The sequence below is a fragment of the Henckelia pumila genome, chromosome 2 (assembly GCF_033568475.1).
Source record: "Henckelia pumila isolate YLH828 chromosome 2, ASM3356847v2, whole genome shotgun sequence".
NCBI lineage: Eukaryota > Viridiplantae > Streptophyta > Magnoliopsida > Lamiales > Gesneriaceae > Henckelia > Henckelia pumila.
In genome coordinates, this window is record NC_133121.1 from 118,388,212 (window position 1) to 118,406,702 (window position 18,491).

The 18,491-nt window shown below is 38.4% G+C and overlaps 4 protein-coding genes across 7 annotated transcripts; 2 read left to right on the top strand and 2 right to left on the bottom strand.

Moving 5' to 3' along the window:
• Positions 1-2,925: 2,925 nt before the first annotated feature.
• Positions 2,926-3,724, bottom strand: LOC140885249 (E3 ubiquitin-protein ligase RHA2A-like). The gene has a single exon (XM_073292194.1). It carries the CDS (start codon positions 3,660-3,662, stop codon positions 3,180-3,182), a length of 483 nt encoding a protein of 160 aa, XP_073148295.1. The 5' UTR covers positions 3,663-3,724; the 3' UTR covers positions 2,926-3,179.
• A 1,327-nt stretch (positions 3,725-5,051) lies between these two features.
• Positions 5,052-11,941, bottom strand: LOC140880068 (nuclear poly(A) polymerase 1-like). 2 transcript variants are annotated; one of them, XM_073284162.1, is made up of 14 exons: positions 11,771-11,941; positions 11,395-11,442; positions 10,817-10,920; positions 10,541-10,618; positions 10,350-10,457; positions 9,290-9,352; positions 9,040-9,201; positions 8,087-8,200; positions 7,951-8,013; positions 7,495-7,824; positions 6,938-7,102; positions 5,977-6,837; positions 5,468-5,541; positions 5,052-5,367 (listed from the first exon to the last, which is right to left on the bottom strand). In XM_073284162.1, exons 3-14 carry the CDS (start codon positions 10,907-10,909, stop codon positions 5,331-5,333), a joined length of 2,148 nt encoding a protein of 715 aa, XP_073140263.1. In that variant the 5' UTR covers positions 10,910-10,920; positions 11,395-11,442; positions 11,771-11,941; the 3' UTR covers positions 5,052-5,330. The 2 variants fall into 2 exon arrangements, with proteins under 2 accessions (XP_073140263.1, XP_073140262.1); XM_073284161.1 differs by having other exon boundaries at positions 10,817-11,442.
• Positions 11,942-12,205: 264 nt separating this feature from the next.
• Positions 12,206-14,279, top strand: LOC140879412 (uncharacterized). 3 transcript variants are annotated; one of them, XM_073283111.1, is made up of 3 exons: positions 12,206-12,935; positions 13,756-13,834; positions 13,942-14,279. In XM_073283111.1, exons 1-2 carry the CDS (start codon positions 12,270-12,272, stop codon positions 13,759-13,761), a joined length of 672 nt encoding a protein of 223 aa, XP_073139212.1. In that variant the 5' UTR covers positions 12,206-12,269; the 3' UTR covers positions 13,762-13,834; positions 13,942-14,279. The 3 variants fall into 3 exon arrangements, with proteins under 3 accessions (XP_073139212.1, XP_073139213.1, XP_073139211.1); XM_073283112.1 differs by having other exon boundaries at positions 13,756-13,830; XM_073283110.1 differs by having other exon boundaries at positions 12,208-13,834.
• A 321-nt stretch (positions 14,280-14,600) lies between these two features.
• Positions 14,601-18,103, top strand: LOC140879411 (fructose-bisphosphate aldolase 3, chloroplastic-like). Its single transcript, XM_073283109.1, has 6 exons — positions 14,601-15,032; positions 15,896-16,165; positions 16,327-16,436; positions 16,529-16,619; positions 16,729-16,998; positions 17,545-18,103. The coding sequence occupies exons 1-6, from the start codon at positions 14,871-14,873 to the stop codon at positions 17,821-17,823; spliced, it is 1,182 nt and encodes a 393-aa protein (XP_073139210.1). The 5' UTR covers positions 14,601-14,870; the 3' UTR covers positions 17,824-18,103.
• The last annotated feature ends 388 nt before the right edge of the window (positions 18,104-18,491 follow it).

Sequence of the window (18,491 nt, forward strand, 5' to 3'; positions counted from 1 at the left end):
CGACAAAACCATATAAGGCGATTTTTACCGGGCTCAACTCATACCCCTACAAATCCATCTGCTCGAATGCTTCTTGAAAAAGGACATTCACTGAGCTTCCCGAGTCAACGAACACCCTTCGAACATCATAATTGGCGATCCGAGCTTGTATAAGCAAGGCGTCATTATGGGGTAAGTTTACTCCCTCCAGGTCTTGGGGTCCAAATGTAATGATTGGCCCCGCCCCTGCCTTCCTTCCTCCACCCCTAAGCTTTCCCTCCGACTCCAGGCCTTCCTAGCCCGGTTGGAATCTCCATCCGTAGATCCTCCCGATATCATGTTAATGATACCTTTGGCCGGCCCATCTCCCAATGTTTTGTCTTTTTTTGCATGATCCATTTCTTGTTTTCCTTTTTCCCGAGAGCTGGTGGCATCCCGGGGAGGAATCGACGTCTGTGACCCCCGAAACCAAGGCACGCTTCGAGGCTTTTTTGGGACCGGCCTACCATCTCTAGCATAAGACAGTTGGTGTCTTTGCTGCAGAGTTCGACACTCACTGGTGTCATGAGTGCACTCTTGATGAAGTGCACAGTACTTCCAGAGCTTCTTCTTAGAAATAGGGGTCTGTGTGTCGACCCTTTCTTCACACATATGAACAGTCTTATCTCGGGTTCCTCGGTACGGAGCATACCGGGACAATCGCCCCATGGGATCATGGTTCTCCCTACTTCTCCCTTGTTCCCGGCCTCCCTCCCGCCGGGCCACCTCATTTTTCTGCCTCTGAGCTTCCTCCATGTTAATGTATTTTTCAGCCCGAGCCAGCAAATCTTCGAAGGTCCGGGGTGCTTTTTTCACCAACGATTTGAAAAATTCCCCCTCCCGAAGACCTTGAGTGAAAGCCGTGATCTTGGTCTCCTGGGCACAAGTCCGGACCTCCAAAGCAATTTTGTTAAACCTTTTGATGTAGGTTCGTAAAGACTCCTCTCTAGACTGCTTTGCTTCAAAAAGGCTATAGGCAGTTTTCCTATACCTCTTGCTATTGCCAAAGTGCTGCAAAAATACTTGCTTGAACTTGGCAAATGATTGAACACTCTGGGGCTCCAACTTCTCAAACCATCTTTGGGCAGAATCCACCAAAGTGGTTAGGAAGACTTTGCATTTGATCTTATCTCCATAACAATGTAGCATGGCTACATTTTCAAACCGAGCCAGGTGCTCCTCTGGGTCTGTGCTCCCATCGTATTCCCGGATTTTAGCCGACTTGTAATTTAGTGGCAAGGGTTCCTCTATCACCTCCTGTGAAAAAGGGCAACCCGGAATTTTGATGGGGCAAGCCATTTGGGAACCCCCCTCCTCCAACTTCTGTACCTTTCTCCTGAGCTCATGCAACTCATCTGCCATGGACGTCTGTATTGAATGCATCCAAGAGCTTTCTTCTTCTTCTCCTTCTTGAACCTGGGCAATAGGGTTTGGATTACCCTGATTTCCTTCTTCCTCCACCGTTATGTCCTTTGATTGTGGTTGCTTTGCAGCTATCAACGACTTCCGTACCACATCTTGGACAAATGATTCTAACTGCTCCAAGGGAATGGTAATATTCCGTCCTGGCTGATGGTCTCCAGGTAATGTTTGATCATGAGAAGCCATATCTACGTCTATAGAACAAGCTTCCCACAGACGGCGCCAATGATGATGGTCTGTAAAACCAGGGCCCGGGCTATCAGGGTAGTGTTGTGGGCCTGATGTGGTGACCGGGCTAATGAAAGTGATATATGGACTGCCCTTCCTTAATTGAGATGAACTGCACACCAAAGAAGGGGATAAAAAGCACGTTAGTGGGACGCCGGAGGAAGTTCCGGCGGGGCCACTCCGATGCTTAAGTTAGACTTAGAAATAGAGTGGGCTTTTTAGAGAAAAATGAATATAGTGCTTTGGAACTTTAAGTGAACATACCTCTACCAATATCTGTGACCAGATATTTAAAGGCCTTGGAGTGAGAGTGTCACCCCGCAATTCCAGGGTAGTGGCCACGATCTGGATCGTGGGTGTGGTAGTTGCCCATGTTTGCCTGTCACGTACGATGAAACCGGAAAGCTAGGGTTGGTGATAATCGTGGGGATCATGCCCCTAAAACACGGGCCTTAAATAAGTCCTGCAAACCTGGTTTTCCGGGCTCCTGAGGCTACTGGGCTACCTTAATACAGCCCTACCAGTCTGGGTCATTCGTGTCCCGGGCCCCCTGGCTTACCGGGACATCAGTTTTTAATTTGTCAACCGAAAATTTTGGGATAAAAAACGATATCTTGAAAATTTTGAATTTTGTAAATACATTTTGGTGTTTTATTTATCTAACAAATATCTTTTTAAAAAAAGTTGACCCCGAGTGAGACCCCATTTGACATGAGTAAGAGGCTCATTGGTTCATGCAGAGCTTAAATCGAGGGATGTGCACGAGCGGCGGCAGAGACCTGAAAAAGGGAGTAACATGACCTAACCCCCAGAGCATACCCCACAATATTTCAGCTCCACGCGAGGATCGAACCCACAAGCTGGGGAATCTCTTCCCATATCACCTCAAGTTTTACCAACTCGTCTATGTCCTTGTGGACATTTATCTAACATATATCGTCTCTGATAAAGCTTGTTACCGCAGCGCTACTCTATCTAGGTTAATTAAGCCCATGTTTAATTAAATTACACAATACATCTTAATTAGTTTCATCCAACCACCAAGTTCGACACATAATTACAGTCATATATATTCATATGTCTATTAAAATATCATTTTATGAGTTTTTATTTCAATCTACCTTAAGGTATTATCCTAATAAGAGATCTAACAAGTATAATTTATCATATCAGCATAATAATATTAATTATGCATATATGTTTGAGACGTGGAATTTAGGTACCCAAAAGGTAGAATATCATTGATCCATTTTATGACAGAAAGGAAATGGTTTCTTACATATCACCATGAAACATTACAAAGGAGGGAAAGCTAGAAGAGAATTAAGGATTAAACTTGTTCATCACGTTTGATTATATATCAGGACCTGCTCATGAAATCCAATGCCTATAATTGATTACCTGATGAAAAATAATGATCATATATATATAGCATGAAATATTTATTATACATGATGAAGAAGAAGAATATTATAATATCTATGATGAGTGGGGACAATTTATAAAATGGATCATTGAAAAGGGAACCATGAAAGGAGATCACCAGCCACTTGCCTCTCCAAAAGCAAGCGATATTCATCCGGCGGCTGCGCCAACGGCTCACGGCAGACGGGGCAGTTGAAATTGAGCTGATCGAGCCAGCCTGCGAAGCAATCCTTGTGGAAAACATGGCCGCATGCCAACTCCCGCAAGTCTTCTCCTTCAACCTGCAGTGGATTCAGGCATACCACGCAATCCGAATCGAGTCCGTTTGGGTACGAGGATTCTCGGTTCTTGCTCAGTTGGTTGCAGAGGAGGATTAAGTTGGCCAGACCGGACCCTACGACTTGGTGGTACTGATCATGAGCCGGGTCCAAGCGGGGAGAGAGCAGGCCGACGGTGCGCAGCGTGGTGGAGACGACGGAGTGCACGTAACGTAAGCAATTGGCGATGACGACGGTGGCGACGATCAGGATTGAGTCGGAGCCGGAGAGTTGGTAGTTGTGTAAACCCATGTTTTCTTTTCTGTTCCCTCGTGTTAGTTTTTTTTATTTTTTATTTTTCACTAAAAGTTTCATGCAAGAAAATGAAAATGGAGTACATAATAAATACATATATAGTTGAAATATGTGCCCATATATGTTAATCTATATAAACATTTTAAAAAAATATACATAATATAATTATCTCTCTGGATTTTATGGGTAGCATGTCTTTTTTCTTTATGATAATGAAATTTTCGATTAATACTATTCCTTATTGAATAAATATTTACTTAACGAATCACACTAACCAAATAGCCAGTTGCATCTCTTTATATTTTTAGCTTTGAGGTGTCATATTCGAATCACGTTTGGGATATAGTATATTTTTTAAAAGAAATGGTGTATCATTATTATTATTATTATTTTTTTAAAAAAAAGTTGTCTGGGAGATTTGTTATCAACTTTTAATATAATAGAACTTTTATTTTTAAAAATAATTCACATAAATATATGTGCGTGTGTGTGCCGCTTTTAAACAAATTTATTGGAAAAATATAAATATTTTACATTGTTTACAACTAATGTATATATATATTATATATATATATATATATATATATATATCTATATAAAGATTATTAATTAATTAAGAAGATTATGTCATTGCATGTATAGTTGCGAGATTATTGTGTGGTGGTAATAACAAACACATTTATTTCGTGACCTTACTTTGTCATAGTTTGCGACTTGTGATGTGTATCACGTAAAGATGGAGGAAACTTCGCTCGTGAAAATCAACAAGCCTTTGTGTTGTGTTTTGCCTTAAACCATGTATGCATGAACCTGCTTAATTGATAATTTTTTTTTCTTTTTCATTTTATTATTATTATTTAAAAATTAATTAAATGCTTATGTACGTATCGATAGTTTATGCATATAATAGGCGATAATTAGTTTGAAGCACAATTACCAGTTTGAAAATTTGAGTAATTAATGTTTAATAATTTTATAAAATAATGATAAAATTACTACTTGCAACAATATGTAGTCTCGGATAGTTTTATATAATTTTGCAAGTCGTTCAAAAATCTTGGCAAATCTTCATAGACATTTGGTCCTTTTGACAAAATGCTATAATTTCCTGCAACCTCAAATTCTTAAAAAGTACTCTCAAGTGGATGAACAATTATTTAATCATCAAATTGTTTATTTCGATTTATGCATTTTCAGATATGATTTTGTTCATAGCTGCTACTCCATATAACATAACAAATAAAGGGAAATGACGCTTCTTTTATATTCAATCTCTTTTATTTTGTTTATTTTATTTTATTTTTTTAAAAAAGAGAACTTGAAACAGAATGAAGAAATTCCAAAGCCAGCATACATTCAACTTTCAAGTTCCAAGTCGTCAAAGTGTAAAGCGAAGAGTTGCATTTGGCAAAATTCGAAAATTTTTATTTCGTTAAGCATTTTGAAGATAAATACACAACATTTTACTGATGGGAAAAAAAAGAAAAAAAAAAAAGCACACATCAATTTAGGCACCCCAACTGCTGTACTGCATCAAGGCCACGCCTCCAACAATCATGCCTGGGGGCAAACCCCTTCCACTTAATTCGTTCTCTTTTGGATGCAGACTGGTGAGTTTTCGGTATTTTAACATGATTCCAGCCATGCGAGTATCTTCAGGCAACATTAGTTACTAGCCTTTGCTAAAGAAGTGAAACTGAACCTGCAAATATACCAGCGAATCACCAACCAACTAGGCCGTGTTCAAGAAGTTAAAAATCAAACGTAGGCAGAACATGCGGTCAAGTTTTGAAGACAAATACCTGATAAGAGGCTTCTGCAGTGGCATGCTAGCAGAAGGCGACTCTGTGGTAGGAGTTGCTGTCAGCTCAAGAGGCTATGTCCATGTAAAGAGACAAAGATTGAAGTTAATTTCCCTCCCACGTAAAGCAACACATTCATGATGTGAAACCAGTATTCTAAGCAGTAGTACCTCTGGTGGTTAAAACGGGACAAAAATAATGCATGCATATGTAAACAGACAGACATGAGATCTCGATAGAGAAACTTATGCTGCAAAAACTCAAGTAGTTGCAACACAAAGTGAAGCTCTAGCAAACTTTATGACCAACTCCAATTCAAAAATGCAGAATGTGGCCAAGATTGAAAATGCATACGCAACACTACAGCCTGTAATTTCTACAACCAAGCATATCCAGTAAAAATGAAAATAAAAGTAGCAAGCACAACTGGACATTTTACAAGAGCACCAATTATAATAAAACAAACCAATTGCGCATACAGATAAAAGAATCAAGTAAGGCGGCAAGACCTCCAGCTCTTCCGAGTCCCCATTTTGTTGATTCTTGGAGCAAGAAATGTTTTCTTTCCCAGCTGCCACTGCTCCTACATCCTGCTTTTCTGTGATGAACTCCAATGTAGTAGTTTCTTCTGCCTTGTCATGATGTTGAACTTCACTCTTCAATTCCATACCTTCTACAATCTCATTGATGATTTTCATAGATCCTTCTTGACAAACAATTTGTACAGAAGTGTGTGAGTTAACAGGCTTCTCTCTTGCTGATGAATCTGATGAAGCAACAAAAGAAACTGATGGCACAACAGAAGACATACTCGCACCAAATCCTGTAATCTCATGGTTGTTGTCAGATATATCCTCAGAATGTTTCGAGTTATTTAGAGTGTCATCAATATCAGGTTTGAATTGTTTTCTTGACATAGCTTCATCCAACAAAGTTGCATCACTACTACATATGGGCATGCTTGAGGAAACTCCTTTAGCAACTTCATCTCGTCTTCTCTTCTTCCGGCTCATTGCAGTATCGGCTTGAGATATGTTTGACGCAAGTGATGTTGGGGATGAGCGATTCTCATTAGCACTTTTAACAGGATATGGACGGATTCCACCAGGGAAGACGAAGTTGGGTATGTCTTTTCGTTTGACATGACAAACATGAATCCACATTGTCGGCTTCCAGAATGAGTATGCATAAACATCCCTCTTAAAATCCTCAACCGTCATCCTTATATCAAATTGTTTGCCTTCCTGAGGATTAGCGTCTTGTTTCCTTCGCAAGCCCATAAAATAACTATGATGAAATGGCTTAGATTTGTCTGAAAATTCACCAGGATGTGGATGGCACTGAAGTACCCCATTTGTGTCCCTTTCGATCTGATAAAAGTCAAATGACAGCAAGAAATTATGCAACAGGATTAAAATCAATGCATCATGTCTTAACCCGACTACAAAGAGAGAAGACACTTTCGCTAACCTTCAAAGTAAGCAAGCGTATTCGGGATTCAACCCAACCTTTCCAATTCCTCAAATCCTCGTCAGTCTCTGATGCTATATCTATCTGTAGATAATTCTTGTATGCTTCAAAGAAAGCGAAAGGTTCAAAAAGAGCATCCCACCTAGACTTGTTTGCTTCAATTGTCTTCCATGAAAAATAACAGAAGTTAATATAAGCAACACAAAATGACAAATTGGACTGATAGGTCTTGGAACAAACAAGGAAGCACATAAAAGGTATGTGAGGTGATATAGGTAGTATTATTAAATAACAGGAATTGAAGCCTAAGCATGTTCCATCAATAGATGAAAACAGTAAAAACTAAAATCCGTAAAGATTGCCTGCCACTGATGAGTTTTTTCCCAGAATCTGCAGATCCTAGAGTAAATCCCATCCCAAGAATTAACTCAGTTTAAAGCAAGAACAATATCTGAATTGAAAATGAAATCATAACAGCGCTAAAAGCATCTGCTGACCAACGACAGTTTGAACAGAAATTCACATAACCATAAAAAGGTGACAGCAAAGTGAAATACCTCGCACTTTTCATTTCCTATTCGAAATTCTTCCATCATGACACGCAATGTGCTCATTGACACATTGTAGCTAGAGTTCATACAGGGATACGCAGGCGTAATTATGGGCATCAGGTGTAATCTGTCTTTGTAATTTCTTCTAGGATCCCAAAAAGAAAGCCCCAAAGATCCTTCTTCAATTGGACACAACATAACAGGATTAGGCCAGCGCCACAAATTATAGACCCGAAAAAACCGAGAGACCAGCATGCTGGCCAGTGCATTTGGGTATAGCTGGCAAATTCTGGCAACAAGCAATGCCCAGTTAATGCCACCAAGGAAACCAGTTACCTGCTCATATCAGAAAGCATATTAAGGGAAGGAGAGATATATTAAAAAATGTCAGAATGGTTATACAATTGATATTGATACACCACAGGATGGTTGGGAAAACGAGTACAGTCATGATATACTTACATTTGAATAAACTCCACGGCGTTTTGCCCACAGCCTCATACTTCGCAAAGCAGTACGGAAATTCTAATTGACACAAATATTAAGTAAAAAAGAAATTTTCAGAACACAAATTAATATACAGACCCGGCATTCACACCTGAATATTTGGGACCAAACGTAATATTTGATCAGTCACTCTGCATCCATTGAGACTACGAACAGTCTGATCATCTACATTTTGTAGTATAGAATCTTGTGAAACATCCAAGTCCTGGAGAAAGACATGTAAAGATGCTCAAGGAACATAATCAGGAATTATCCAGAGAACCACATTTATTCCAATGGCAAAAACTAGTCTACAATATTGATACTCGATAGCAGAAATTTTCGACTAAGTTTCAAGGAAAAAGAAAGGATGTGCCGAACAAATAAGACTAAAAATGTAATCGAGGGTATCGACCAAAAACAAGGAAATACTAGTGCATTGCATTCTCCAAGAAGGACTTAGGTATAAGAAACAGCCCAACATGGACAAGAAAGAGCAAGGATAAAAAGAGTTGGTAGACCTAAAACACATGCTGTTCCAAATTGTTACAGTCTCAAGGCATCAAGCCATCAACTGTCATAAAGAAATGAAACGAAATGTCACAGAACTTAGAATGCATAGGAGCGGCATTTCCCCATTTTAAAATAACAGAATTGAGGATACATCTAAGCAGCATTTCTCCATTTTAAAGCGATCTAGTTTCCAAACAATGTAACAAAATTTACCCTTCAGACATTCACCTACACAGCGGGAAAACCCCAAATGTGATGAATCATCAGTGCTTGAATCCATCAGGGAATAACAGCTAACTGTTAGTTGAGTTAGATTTAAAGGTGAGTTAATACTTGTAAAACCAGTAATTTGTGTACATCAAGTCATCAATTATGGCTGATTCAGATTCACACAGACATCGCAAAAGAAACAAATCAAATAGCAAGATATAAGCATGCATGCCCAACTTCTTCATGTAGCAGTTACTGGTGGTGTACACGTCATCATAAAAAACGATTATCCTATGTCTTACAATAAAATTGCATAAAAAGGCCAAGAATAAATTTACATACTTCGGGAATGACCCAGAGAGACACATTTGCATAAAGCAGATCGATAGAAACACCGTTGAACTTGAATTTCATGACTGGCACGTGAGCATCTGGTACAGGATGCAGCTCTTGTACGTCCGGCATCTCTGACAACATTCTGTAAAGTTCACCAAAAAAGTCTTCCTGTATATGGATAAAAAAGTTATCTTTCCCACTGGGGTCAACTATCCATTTCCATGTGTATTGTCCAAATATGAAGAAAGTAACCTACATTTCGAGTAGCGTGTTTTGGTCCAACACACAATGTATCAATATCTGCACCAGGGCTGTGCACCTGTTAAGTATTAAACATAATGAACAATAAAATAATCAAATCCTTGGAGGTGATTCATATGGAACTTGTTGAGAATAAATGAATAACTTGACAAGACACACCAAGATAATATTTCTTAGCTATAATTTATTCCTGACCCATGCTCATCATTTTAAGAATAACACAGATAACTCCACATGACATTTCTCCCAAGAGTGAAATTATCTATTCGTTAGAGCTTCAAGTACAAAAAGAAGAAATCTTAAATCTGATTGATCTATGTAGATTTGTACACAAATTTGTATTAAGAGTAGATGAGATTGTATACACAAAATAATGAAAATCCATCGTGTCCACCCTCTAACATCATCGGTTTACATGCTTTTGCTCTGCATTTTTTAGAACATGAACACCAAATCTATCGGGCTTCAGTGTTCTGCATGCAAATCAAGTGATGTAGCCATCTGACTCAACTTGCTTTATACGATGCTCAGAAGCCTAGCAACTATTATTTCTGAAATTGCGCAACACAAATTTCGACTAAGTTTCATGGAAAAAAGAATTAGTGTAGATTTTCTGTGGCCATGAGCGGTGAAATAAGAAAGAGATCATTCATGGATTTTCGCATGATATACGAAATTGGTCCTAAGAGATTACCGATTACATAAACATAAATAGTATGACAAGAATCAACAATCAATACCTACGATAACCACAAGAAAGGAGCAGCCTAAGTAAATTGTGGCTGTGTAAAAATAGTCAGGGGAGCATGTTTCATAATATTTCTTCAGATCAAACCTTAAAAACTACATAAAACATTTAATAAAAGGATGGGACATTAATAGTCTTGAGATTCGCCGACGACCAAAAAGACCATCTTTATGCATACTTGTCTAATACCAGCACAAAGTTTTGGTCACATCGCATTAACAGGAAACATCGTTCAAAGGAAAAATTACAAAAGAACAAATGGAAATGGAAAAATATGATTTAAAAAAAAAAAGATAAATTTCCGTACACCAAGTCTATAAGAACCAAACGTGAAAATTTTTGCATTTGCTTCATGGACCATCTGCTCATTAAAACCTTTAGCACGACTAATATTCTTCACCCAAGTCTTCACAATCTGCGAACATATCACAGATCAGTAATTTATCACCATCATTGGGTCAAGTAACAGTTAGATAAATATATATTACGAGAGCTGACCTGGTCCAGTCTTCCTAAAACTTCCTCTCTTTTAATAGCTTCTTCATGACTTTCATACAAGCCTGCATCTGCAAGAAACTGACAGCGAAAATGCTGGTAAGATAACAAGCCATTTCCTTTTCATTATCAACCGATTGTCAATATATAATTTAATTAACTGGCCAAAAAACACAATTAAAATAAGTTGTTAATTCTAAAACAGAACCTAAATCAATTTTGAAAAACAAAATAACTGGATTAGCAAGAAGCACAACAAAATAGATGTAAAACACAAACCTTTTCCAACTGTCTGGTTTTAATAACATCGAATTCAGTGGGGCCACCAGTTGAAATTGGCCCAGATAATCCAATATGAGCTCCAGCAGGCATATTATTCGAACCTGGGCTACCCATGAACTATCCTCCAGTCAACGATTTATTAAGTTACTTTTCAGCAAATTCGTGAAAAGGAATGAAAGAAAGAAAAGTTATGTCGAGTGAAGCGCACTCACACCTTCACCTTCTTTCGCCTAAGCAATTCAAATTAGAAAAGGATATAAAAAAAAAAAAAATTTCTCTCTTCTTATTCCAAATAGAATTAACAATCAACTCTCAGGACAGCAGCAAAGATAAAATTATAAATCAACTAAAAAAATAAAAACATTGTTTCTGGATATTCAATCAATTCCAAAAAATCTATGAGGAAACAGATACAATCAAATCAAAATCAATAAACAGAACCCTCAATTTCCTCAGACACACTCTCTCTCTTTTCTTTTTTTCCAATCTCTCTCCTGCTATTATTTGTCTACAGCAGTACGATATTTGGTGTACAGAGCTCTAAAAATACATCCAATGAAGCCCCAGTCTCCGACCTCGTTGTAATACCACCTTCGGTTACACCTTATGGGTTGCTGAATGACCTATAAGCAAATCAAACCCTGGAGTTATACATAAGCATACGTGGGTAAAGTGCAGCACGGTAACAAAAGGGGAGAATTAGTGACTGAGATAAGTAGGAAGAAAACAGAAAAATTAAAAACAAATATCAAATACAAAAAAAAAAAAAAATCTTTGCCGAAATCCCATCAAATCCTTCAATAATTCGAATCGATCGATTTAAAGCACGGAAAAAAATGAAAAAAAAAATAGAAAGCGGGCGTCGATTTTCCTGAAATCACATAAACTCATCGCGTTTGCATCAATTCACTCTATCACAAGAAAAATAGGGGAAATCTTGATTGGGCTCACCGAATTATGAACCCAGACAAGTAGGCAAATTGGATTAGCACTTGAACATATGATTTTGCGATTTTCTGAAATCGGGATTGCGCAGGGAGACAATTTGGTACCCGAAACGAATGAGGCACGGAGTAGGATATCTCCTTTCCTCAACTAGAGGAGTAGTTGGATTTTATTTTAATTGCCCTTTACCCAAGGACAATATTTTTCAGAAAAGAAACTATATATTTGTTTTCATTTTAATCCGATAATATTTTTTTATTTTTCAACAATTTTAATATTTTTTATTGAATGCATTTTAATGTTGTTAATGTCAAATTTAAAAAAAAAAACTAAAATAATAGATTAAAATTAAAATTTAATTTATTTAATAATATAAAAAACCATTATCGAATAAGATGAAAAAGCTAACTTTATAAAAAAAAATTATAATAAATCTAAGCTAAGCTTTGCAGCACACATCTTCATCTTCATAGATGGAAATTTGATGGTTTCAGATGAAAGATAGATGGAAACCCACGTCCAAATCTTCTTGAACAAGCTCTCCTATGCCTCCATAACTGTAGCCACATTAACCATTCTCTTCCTCTATCTGCAAACCCCCGAAACCTGCGTGGACCGCTCCGACCCGAACCCGAAGCCCCACACCCGCTTTCCCACATCCACCTGTGATTTCAATCCCCGCTACTACGCCTCTCTCGACAAGCGGAACCGTCGCATCTGGTCCACTAAATCATGGACCACCGCGGTAACATCTTACGCCGCCTTCTTCCAGACCCTCCACATTTCTAACCATTCCCGAGCCCTGATCGTGTCCGCGGGGCCAGGTCATGCCGTTGTCGCGATGAAGGAATTGGGCGTGGCTGATGTGACTGGGGTGGAGCTGGTGGATTCTCCGCCTTTGGTCAGCCGAGCGGATCCCCACAATTTGCCCTTTTTTGATGGGGTTTTTGATGTTGGTTTCGGTGTGTATTTGGATCGGGCCCTCTTTCCCGGCCGGTACGTTGGGGAGATTGAGAGGACGGTGAGGAGAGATGGGCTTTGTGTTGTGGCAGTGGAGGAATGTGGACCTGGGGAAGTGGAGATGGTTCTGAGATTGTTCAAGAAATCACGGTTTGTTAGGGCCAAGAATGTAACTTTAGCTGGGGAGTTTAGGACAGGAATCATCTTGAAAGTTGAGAGCTCAAGCTGAAATGTTTCTTTCTTGGTTTCCCTTTTGCAGTTGTTTGCATATTTTAGCTTCTATTGTATTTCAGATTAGATTATTAATTCTTTTGTAAAAATATCATCTTGATGGAATGTCAATGACCTTCTAACTTGTACAAGATTTATTTTTTGAAGTGTTCTGTTTCCTCGACGCCGGATTCTGGTAGAGTTGATATATGCTACTTTGTGTACCAGCTTCAAATCACTTTTTGGAGTTAACTACGTGAAATTTGATTATGTTATTGTACGTTTATGTGCAGCGTGAATATTTATTGTCTCTGCTTGTTCTTTTTGTGATAGAGAGGATTGTTTTGGTCTGTTCTAGAAACAAGCATCGTAAGTGAAATGGAGTCTTGGTTCTGAGTTCTGACCCCTTACAGTTTACAAATTAGAGCTACATGACGGGTGGTCCTGTGCATTTTCGAAATCGTCAACCTTCTTTAAGTTGTGCATTCTTGAGAAAAAAGTGCTTGGGAGTGAACTTATGATTGTGTGTTAAGTTGGTTATGAAAGGTGGATTTAGTTTCTTCTTCCTAATATTTTAGGCTCTGTTCTAGATTGACGGTCATGAGTTGCTATCCATGTTTTGGTTTTTGGGTGAATTTGGATCTTCATGGGGGTGACTAATTGACAATAACTGTTTTTTGTGTGGAAAATGAGAAGGGTTATAATCAATCTATGATATTGGACTACATGCTTTTCGCTCTTTTCTTGTGATTCTTTTGTGGAAATGTGTTTTTCATTTGGCACTAAGCAGACTATGGTTTAAATGGTTTGCTATGTCTCAGGCGTAACTATGAACAACTCTGTTATCCGAATTCTACATTTTTGAGGGGTGGTGAATTATTTTGCTCTAGCCTCTTGTAGGTACCGAATTCTTCAAAGCTCAGACTCTCTTAATAATTCACTCATGGAATGTCAGCGAAGGGCTAGAGTACATGAAATATGTCTCTACATGCTCTTATTTTTTGCAGACGTTCAATGACTAAATTCCTCCAAGTCGACGGCACAATCACTTTGTACGAGCAAATCTTTCAAATTTCCCAAACACTTACATCTAAAGGCTCAAGTTGCACAGGGTGACCGAAACTTGTGAGGGACAGCATGAAGCTTTGTGTGCTTACCGGGATCAAGGCTTGTATCGGCATTGGGCAAGGCCGGTGGAGAATGAGCAGGAGAGAGAGGGCCTCTTCAAATGAAAAATAATAGTGGTGTTTGGCTCAGTTCAACCGTTGCTATTTTAGAATCGGTCAAAATAAGTTATGACTTATAGACAGATTTCTTAAAAATAAATTTAGTTACCCAGATTTCATTCATTTGTTTTTATTTTTTTTAGACGAAAATACAGTATATGATTTGCATTCAAGCATATGAGTATTTGCGGCGGCCCTGGTCAAGCAGTCGACTTTGCCCCCGACAAAAAAAATTTGTTACAATTTTGACCGAAATTGAGTCTTCTAATAAATAGTTTGAAAACCATATATCATAAACATGCATGCAAGGGATTAACACGAAAACATGTATGTATATGTATCTGGTAAATGGGGTGATAAACTAATATAACAAATAATATCGGGGTGCTAAAAAGATGAGAGTCATAGTTGGAGGAGTAAAATGAAATTAATACCCATCGTTTTCTTGCTCATGTAGATGAGAGTCATAGTTGGAGGAGTAAAATGAAATTAATACCCATTGTTTTCTTGCTCATGTACAACTACAACTATGCAGTGTTAGGTGGATCCGATCATTTCTTGTCTTCTTTCTACAGCCCAAGCGGAATTTACGAGAATAATCAAATAACCCGTATCCCCCTCTGTTTCCTCCATCATAAAACTGTCCCTTTTCACAGTACGCACCAAAATTACTCTCCTCTGCAAGCACCTGCGAACTACGAAAAGGTGTGATGGCTTGCTCCACTGTCGTGAAATTCAACGCCGCCTCCTCATCGTGGATCGCCGGTCAACATTCAATCAATCAACGGTCAGGATCGGTTGCTCGTTTCCCCGGTCGCCGTGTCTCCGTCGTCCGAGCCGGATCTTATACCGATGAACTCATCAAAACCGCTGTAAGCGTTTCATTAAATTAGTTTGATTGTTGGATCATCTTATATGATAGTCAAATTGTTGTTTGTGCAGTGATTCGTATTGTCTTTTTCCGGTTTTGTTTTTTCTTGAAAATTAGTATGTAAAAAAAAAAAAAAATCTTTTCACTTGTGTTGTTTTTATTGTGCGAGGATTGAATGTTTCAGTGCTATGTATGATATTGTTGTTTGCTGTTCTTAAGAGTCGAGATGTTGCATAATCTTCCTACAGTTTTAGCTTTAATATACTTGTTTGCCCTTTGCATATTTAATGAGAAACCATCCAGATACGCAATGATTACCTGTAAATTTGAATTTCAAATGTTTAATGCTATGTAATCGTGTTGAGAAAATTGATATTACTCTAAAAAAATCCCTTGATCGACTAGTTGAATTGGAGATCTTCTAGCTACTTAAAACGTAAAAATTAAAAATTCTTGTATGCACAGAGATTCGCAGCGCGATGGTGTTGTGAGGTCATATTTCTAGCCTTTTTATTTTGACTTCTTTTTTCCCCATTAGCATGCAAGTACCTGCAAACTTCTAAAATTGTTTGAGTTCTTTTTACTTTTGAAAACAAGTATGCATTGCATCCTTCTTGTTTTCCTTCTTGTCTTTGAATATCTTCTCCTTGATCTCTGGTTGATGAAGGTCTGACCTTTAAATTCTACTGTTCTATTTTAAATATTTTTATCTTGTACATTAATTCCTGTCGTCTGAAGTCGTGATGGGAGGAACTGAGTTGAAGTATCTCAATCCAATATCCAACAGTTTTCTGCATTTGCTTGTGATTTATGACTTCAAGCTTCCTTGCTGAAGTGGTTTCTGTTTGTTTTTGTTGGAAATAGAAATCAATTGCTTCTCCAGGTCGGGGGATACTTGCAATTGATGAATCAAATGCTACTTGCGGAAAGCGCTTGGCTTCCATTGGACTTGACAACACAGAAACCAACCGACAGGCATATAGGCAACTTCTACTGACCACTCCTGGCCTTGGTGATTATATTTCTGGCGCTATTCTCTTTGAGGAGACACTTTACCAGTCAACAACAGATGGAAAAATATTTGTCGATTGTTTGCGTGATGAGAATATTGTACCTGGTATCAAAGTTGATAAGGTGGGCTTTTATCAAAGTTCATTTTGGTTCGACATTTATGACAGTATACCCCTAGATGATGTTTGACATAATGTTTCATGGGGCCTACAAAATGCTTTGTGATGCTTTAACCATTTTGTTAATATCTTACTTACTGTGTCTCCTTCTATTTTATTTGACAGGGGTTGGTTCCTCTACCAGGATCAAACAACGAGTCGTGGTGCCAGGGTTTAGACGGATTGGCATCTCGCTCTGCTGAATACTATAAGCAAGGGGCTCGTTTTGCAAAATGGTACCGTCTTTGTCATAAAGTCATGTTTGAACCATGAAACACAATCTTATTTTATTTACCACCCTTTTCTCCGTCGTGTCCAAATAATATAGGAGAACGGTTGTGAGCATCCCATGTGGTCCCTCTGCTTTGGCTGTTAAAGAAGCAGCTTGGGGTCTAGCTCGCTATGCTGCCATTTCTCAGGTACCTTTTCAAATGTTAATACAGCTATTTTTTCTAATTCCATCTTTTGTGATATGCTGTTTCCAAAATAGTAGGAAAGTGAGATAATATTTGCCCAATTCGTGTGCAGGATAACGGTCTTGTGCCGATTGTGGAACCTGAGATTCTTCTTGATGGCGACCACCCAATCGAGAGAACTCTTGAAGTGGCAGAGAATGTCTGGGCTGAGGTCTTCTACTACTTGGCAGAGAATAACGTCGTCTTTGAAGGGATTTTACTTAAACCTAGCATGGTAACTCCCGGTGCTGACCACAAGGAGAAGGCTTCTGCAGAAACCATTGCCAAATATACACTCACCATGCTAAAAAGAAGAGTGCCTCCTGCTGTTCCAGGAATCATGGTACTAACTCATGCATTTGTTAGTGAACATAACTACTTTCCTGCTGTGTCTTCTTGCTTTTATGCAGATTTTTAAATCTTTTTATACCTTTTTGTTTAAGTTGTTTTATGGTCCTTCCTCCCATCAGGTGCAGGTGAGTCAAGGGATGGTTCTACGGTAACCAAATATATTTTTTTGGCTTAGTGGCAGTTCAAACTCGAATCAGAAGTTCAGTTAATGTTTATTTATGTTGTTTAATCGCATCGTGAACACTGGTAATTATGATTCTTTAGAGGCCTTGATGCCAAAATTGTTTACTAACATTAGCAAATTTATTACTTAGGTGAAATTTAACTACTAAGTCGTTATAAATGAGTTTACGATACTTATTATGGTTGTTTTCATACAACATCGAACAAATTCAAGAATAATTGCTACAGCTTGAAGTGAATACTTGCATGAGAAATAAATCTGGTCGTATTTTTCTTGTTTTATCTGGCAACACCAACATTTATATTTACGCCTGTACTGGACAACGCACCATTCTAAGTACTTTTCATCTTTTAGTTCTTGTCAGGAGGACAATCTGAAGTAGAAGCGACATTGAACCTCAACGCGATGAACCAAAGTCCCAACCCATGGCATGTTTCGTTCTCCTATGCTCGAGCATTGCAGAACAGTGTCCTAAAGACATGGCAAGGACGCCCAGAGAATATAGAGTCTGCGCAGAAATCACTTCTGGTGCGCGCAAAGGCAAACTCCTTGGCCCAGCTAGGAAAATACTCAGCACAGGGTGAGAGTGAGGAGGCTAAGAAGGGAATGTTCGTCAAAGGTTACACGTACTAAGTGAATCCTCTCTGATAAAGCTGCAGGTTTTTGGTGTTTTGCTTAGTGGTGACCTCTGCTAGCTTTGGGTTCTAAGAAGATTGCCTACAAGAGCTTGTTTTTATGTTCTTCTTTCTTTTTTGTCTTAATTACGGATGATGCTTGAATAATCTTGGTAAGGCAACTGCTGCAGTGCTAGTTTTTCTTATAAAGGAGTCGGTGGAGTTTGTAGCTACAGATGGAGTGGACATTTACTGGTTTTGTGACGAGGTTTATATTATAAAACCGAATGATTCCTATATGGGCTAATGTCAGAAGCCTTAAATTAATAGCTTCCTTTACCATATGTTTTATATCTATATTACAAACATGTCCAGGTAAATGGATCAGGTCAGCTGGACAGTACCCAAGCTGGGCCTTTAAATGAATTAGCAGCCCAATTCAGATGATGAGATTACCTATATAAACCAATTATTTATTTAATTAATATTAATATAAGTTCAAATTCGGAGCCTCGGTACCAGCATCTCATCAATGCTCGTTGTTTTTACAATTTCCAAAAAATTTTGTTTGGGAAGAAATCAATCGGACTTCAAGGTCCACGGACTTCAACGTCCTCCTATTTTACAATATTTAATTTAATGATAAAATTAAATAATTTTCATTTCAAATATGAATGCACACAAGAT